This window comes from Trachypithecus francoisi, unplaced genomic scaffold (genome assembly GCF_009764315.1).
Source record: "Trachypithecus francoisi isolate TF-2019V2 unplaced genomic scaffold, Tfra_2.0 Lachesis_group14, whole genome shotgun sequence".
Classification (NCBI taxonomy): domain Eukaryota; kingdom Metazoa; phylum Chordata; class Mammalia; order Primates; family Cercopithecidae; genus Trachypithecus; species Trachypithecus francoisi.
Genome location: NW_022681459.1, coordinates 33,303,161 through 33,308,645, shown reverse-complemented (window position 1 = coordinate 33,308,645; position 5,485 = coordinate 33,303,161). Strand labels below are relative to the sequence as shown.

At 49.0% G+C, this 5,485-nt stretch overlaps 1 gene segment (V, D, J or C); it reads right to left on the bottom strand.

Annotated features, from left to right (window-relative positions):
• Positions 1-3,957: 3,957 nt before the first annotated feature.
• Positions 3,958-4,775, bottom strand: LOC117096569. The segment is given in 2 exon segments: positions 3,958-4,520; positions 4,638-4,775. Coding segments are annotated over 2 exon segments (594 nt in total).
• Between the last annotated feature and the right edge of the window lie 710 nt (positions 4,776-5,485).

The window sequence follows — 5,485 nt, the reverse complement described above, 5'->3', positions numbered from 1 at the left end:
TCCAGATTCATTAGGTGCCCCTCAGCTCCCAGCGCCCACCAGTCTGAGCTGTGATGTCCCAGATGTGCCCAAGTCCAGGGAGTTCCTTCTTTGAAGACCTGCCTTGAACCCCTGAATATAGATTCTCAAATCCTATGAACACGCCCCTGACCTCACCTTTCTGGGACACAGCTAAGACCCTGTCTCAGTGGAATTCTCAGTGTAATTACATAAATACTAAAGGACTCAGCCACTTCCACTTCCACCCCTTGATTCCTGGACCCATGCATCTTGGCTACAGGAGAAGAAACAGTATCGTATAGTAGATGCTGATTCAGAGCATACATGGCCTTCTGGAGAAGCTTACCCCAACCTGCAAAGTACTGTCAACTAGTTGGCATTGTAATTGTGACTTCGAAAGGCCATTCCACCCTTCTATCAGTCCAGCTGCTTCAGGATGATGGGGAACATGGTAAGACCAGTGAATTCCATGAGCATAAGCTCACTGCTGCAGTTCTTGAGCTATAAAGTGAGTGCCTTTGTCAGAGGCAATGCTGTGTGGAATACCGTGATGGTGGATAAGGCATTCCGTGAGCTCACAGATGGTAGTCTTGGCAGAAGCACTGCATACAGGATAGGCAAACTCATGTCTGGAGTAAGTGTCTATTCCAGTGAGGACAAACTTCTGCCCTTTCCATGATGAAAGAGGTCCAATATAATCAACCTGCCACCAGGTATCTGGCTGATCACCCTGAGGAGTAGTACCATATTGAGGGCTCAGTGTTGGTCTCTGCTGCTGGCAAATTGGGCATTCAGCAGTGGCCATAGCCAGGTCAGCCTTGGTGAGTGAAAGTCCATGTTGCTGAGCCCATGCATAAGCTGCATCTCTGCCACCATGGCCACTTTGTTCATGGGCTTATTGGGGACGACAGGGGTAGGTGAGGAAAGAGGCTGAGTGGTGTCCACAGAACAGGTCATCCTATTTACTTGATTATTAAACTCCTCCTCTGCTGAGGTCACCCAATGGTGAGCACTCACATGGGACACAAATATCTTCACAGTTTTTTATCACTCAGAGAGGTCCATCCACATAGCTCTTCCCCCAATTTCTTTGTCACCAATTTTCCAATCATGCTTCTTCCAAGTACCTGACCATCCAATGAAACCATTGGCTACACCCCATGAATCAGTATAAAATCACACATCTGGCCATTTCTCCTTCCGTGCAAAGTGCACACCCAGTGGCACAGCTCAAAGTTCTGTCCACTGGGAAGATTTTCCTTCCCCGCTATTCTTCAGGGATGTTCTAGAAAGGGGCTTTAGTGCTACAGCTGTCCACTTTCGGGTGGTGCCTGCATATCTTGCAGAACCATCTGTGATCCAGGCCCTAGTCTCTTCCCTTGTCAACTGATCATAGGAAACTCCCCATGAGGCCATCGGTGCAGGCTAGGGGAGAGAGGGCAGGGTGGCCGCAGTGGAGACCATGGGCATTTGAGCCACTTCTTCATGTAACTTTCTTGTGCCTTCAAGTCCTGCTTGAGCGTGATGATGTATGTACCACCTCCATTTGATGACGAAATGCTGCTGTGCATGACCCACTTTATGGCTAGATGGATCAGAAAGAACCCAGTTCATGACAGGCAGTTCAGGTTCCATGGTGACTTTGTGACTCATAGTCAAATGTTCAGTTTCCACCAAAGCCCAATAACAGGCCAAGAGCTGTCTCTCAAAAGTAGAATAGTTATCCATAGAGGATGGCAGGGCCTTGCTCCAAAATCCTGGAGGACCTCACTGCGATTCACCTGTGGGAGCCTGCCAGGTGTTAGTGGCAGCATTGCCATCTGCCACTAACACTTCAAGCACCATTGGATCTGCTGGGTTATATGGCACAAGTGGCAGAGCAGCTTGCACAGCAGCCTAGATCTGTTGCAGAGCTTTCTTCTCTTCTGGAACCCACTCAAAACTGGCAGCCTTTTGGGTCCCTCAATAAATGGGCCAGAGTAACACAACCAAATGAGGAATGTGTTGCCTCCAAAATCCAAATAGGCCCACTAGGTGTTGTGCCTCTTTCTTGGTTGTAGGAGGGGCCAAATGCAGCAACTTACCCTTTACCTTAGAAGGAGTATCTCAACAGGCCCCACACCACTGGACCCCTAGAAATTTTTCTGAGGTATAAGGTCCCTGATTTTTATTCGGATTTATTTCAAATCCTCTGGCATGCAAATGTCTCACCGATAAGTCCATTGTGTTTGTTAATTCTTGCTCACTGAATCCAATCCAATAATGTCATCAGTGTAATGGACCAGTGTGCTATCTTGCAGAAGTGAAAAGTGATCAAGGTGTCTTTGAATAAGATTATGACACAAAGGGCTGGGCGTGGTGGCTCAGGCCTGTAATACCAGCACTTTGGGAGGTAGAAGCGTTTGGATCACGAGGTCAAAAGATTGGGACCATCCTGGCCAACATGGTGAAACCCCGTCTCTACTAAAAATACAAACATTAGCTGGCTGTGATAGTGCACACGTGTAGCTCCAGCTACTAAGGAGGTTGAGGCAGGAGACTAGCTTGAATCCAGGAGGCAGAGGTTGCAGTGAGCTGAGATTGTGCCATTGCACTCCAGCCTGGTGACAGATCGAGACTCTGTTCTCAAAAGAAAAAAAAAAATGAAAAAAAAATATTATGACACAAAGCTGGAGAGTTGATGTATCTCTGAGGTAGGACAGTAAAGGTATAATGCTGGCCTTGCCAGTTGAAGGCAGATTGCTTCTGGTGGGCCTTGTAGACCGGAATGGAGAGAAAGGCATTTGCCAAGTCAATGGCTGCATACCAGGTACCAGGAGATGTGTTAATTCGATCAAGCAATGAAACCACATCTGGTTCAGCAGCTGCAATTGAAGTCACCATTTGTCACTTTCCAAGATCCATCTGTCTTCTGCACAGGCCAAATGAGAGAGTTGAACGGGGATGTGGTGCTGATCACCACCTCTGTGTCTTTCAAGTCCTTGATGGCGGCACTAATCTCTGCAGTCCCTCCAGGGATATGATACTGTTTTTGATTTACTATTTTTTTCTAGGTAGAAGGAACTCTAATGGCTTCCATTTCCTTTTCCCACCATAATAGCCCTCACCCTGCCAGAACTGGCCTGACACCTGTTTTTGTATGGCTCAGAGCTGACAGTGGTTTTTTATCATTTCAAATGGTTACATTGTAAATGACGCTATAAGTACCTATGTAATATCCCCAAAGTTGATTCTTGGGCCACAAAGACTAAAATACTTCATTTAAAATTTATGTTTATTTTCTTTAATGTAATAGAGATGAGGGTTCACTATGTTGCCCAGGCTAATCTTGAACTCCTGGGCTCAAGCAATTCACATGTGTAAGCCTTCCAGACTGCTGGGATTACAGGCATGAGCCATTGTGCCTGACCACGAAAACTAAAATTCTTCTTATCTGGATATTCAAGAAAAAGTTTACCAAATCCTAAAAAAATAAAGAATACTGAACTATCTGTGAAAAGGCCCAACCTTAAGCAGAATGGGAGACTCAAACATAAAACTGTAACGAGATAATGTTTTTGAGTCTGGTAGGTTGGCAAAAATTTACACTTTCAATAATATACTCTGAGCGAGTACTTCTGGCTGGCATTGAAAATTGGTAGAACCCCTCTGGAGGGGAATCTGACAACAGTGGGTGAAAATAACAAACACACATCTTTCTGACCTGTCATTTCACTTTTAGAAATGAATCCTATACTCATATTCCACACAGGAACTCAAAGGAGGCTGCATAGGGATGTTCACTGCACTGTTATTTAAGATCAAGGTTGTGGCGATAGCCATTAGAATATAGTTGGCTAAAATTCTACCCACAGTGTGGGAGATGGTGATGCATTTAGGGTGAAGACATCCCTGAAAAAAGCAGTGACTGCAGCAATCAGGCAGCTCCTTGTCACTGTCCCTGCATTTGAAGAGCTAGGAAGAGTTGCACATTCAGGGCCCACAGCGCACAAGCATCAGGAAGCTGTCCCTGTCCTGGATGAGAAACCACAGAGCAGGTTTCCTGTTGGACTTCATGGTGGGAAAGGAGAGGAGCAGAGAGAGGAGAATTCTCAAAGCCGTGCGGTAGGAAGCCCCTCGCACAGGGTGAGGAAGCATCTTCAGAGCAAGGAGGAAGCCTGAGAGCCCAGGGCAGGTTTTGGTCTCACTTCCCCATGAACTTGGACCACTGTGGAAAGTGTTGCTGCCTGCATATGAGCAGCAGTAATAATCAGCCTCATCCTCAGCCTGGAGCCCAGAGATGGTCAGGGAGGCCGTGTTGCCAGACTTGGAGCCAGAGAAGCGATCAGAGACCCCTGAGGGCCGATTACTGACACCATAAATCATGAGTTTGGGGGCTGTGCCTGGGTGCTGTTGGTACCAGGAGACACTGTTATAACCACCAACATCATTGCTGGTTCCAGTGCAGGAGATGGTGACCGACTGTCCAGGAGACCCAGACACTGAGCGAGGCTGAGTCAGGGCAGACTGAGCCCAGGATCCTGGAAAGAGGGAGAAACACACTCCAGTGAGTCAGTGCTGGGCCCAGGTGAGCCTGAGGAGCAGGAGACCAAGAATCAGCCCAGAGGACCCTGAAGCCCCTTCCCTGGAGGCATCACCTGTGCCCTGAGTGAGGAGGGTGAGGAGGAGCAGAGCCCAGGCCATGGTGGAGATGTCTGGAGAGCGCTGCCTGCTGAGACCCCAGCACTCGGCCTACCCCAGCCCTGTGTTATCTCCTTTGCCTCAGAGGAGGGCGGGGCCTCCATGCAAATCTACACCCTGAGCTCTTCTCTTCACCCCACCCTCACCTGGGCCTGGGCTCAGAGACTTCTGCTTCCTGGGACAGAAGGGCTCAGCTGAGGAGATTAACGTTCTTGTTTGTTTTTTCTGGTGGCAGAATCTTAATTATTTTGTACTGATTTGCTCAGGAGGGAAAGATCTGCTGAAATGTATTACCTGAGTGAGCTCCTGGCCCTCAGGGTCTCTGCTGTGTGGTGCCTGTGGCTCTGTGACCCTCCAGGCCTGGGCACACCCTGCAGTGCCCTCGGCTTGACACCCACCTCCAGACTGTTTCTACTGTCAGGAAATGGGGCTGCCCACCCCGTGGAAACCTCTGCTGGGTGTCGTTGGTCTCTGGTCTCCCCAGCTGCAGCCTCGTCCTGTCCCTACCCCAACGCTTTGTGCTGAAGCAGCTGCAGCATTGAATCTCTGGAGCACATCAGCCACCCCAGGCAGTGCACCCGCATCCACACGGGGCATGTGTGGGAGGGACCCTGTGGAGGGAACAGGGGAGCAACGACCACGGCCACAGTCCTGAGCCCAAGTCCGCTGCTCCCAGTCCTGCCCTTCCCTCTCACAAGCAGGCGACTTGTCTTTCCCAGCCTCTAGTTCTCAGCCTGAGAAATGGGGACCACAGAGTCCACTCTGCACACAGGTGATCCATGGGGATATGAACCAGCAGGACAAA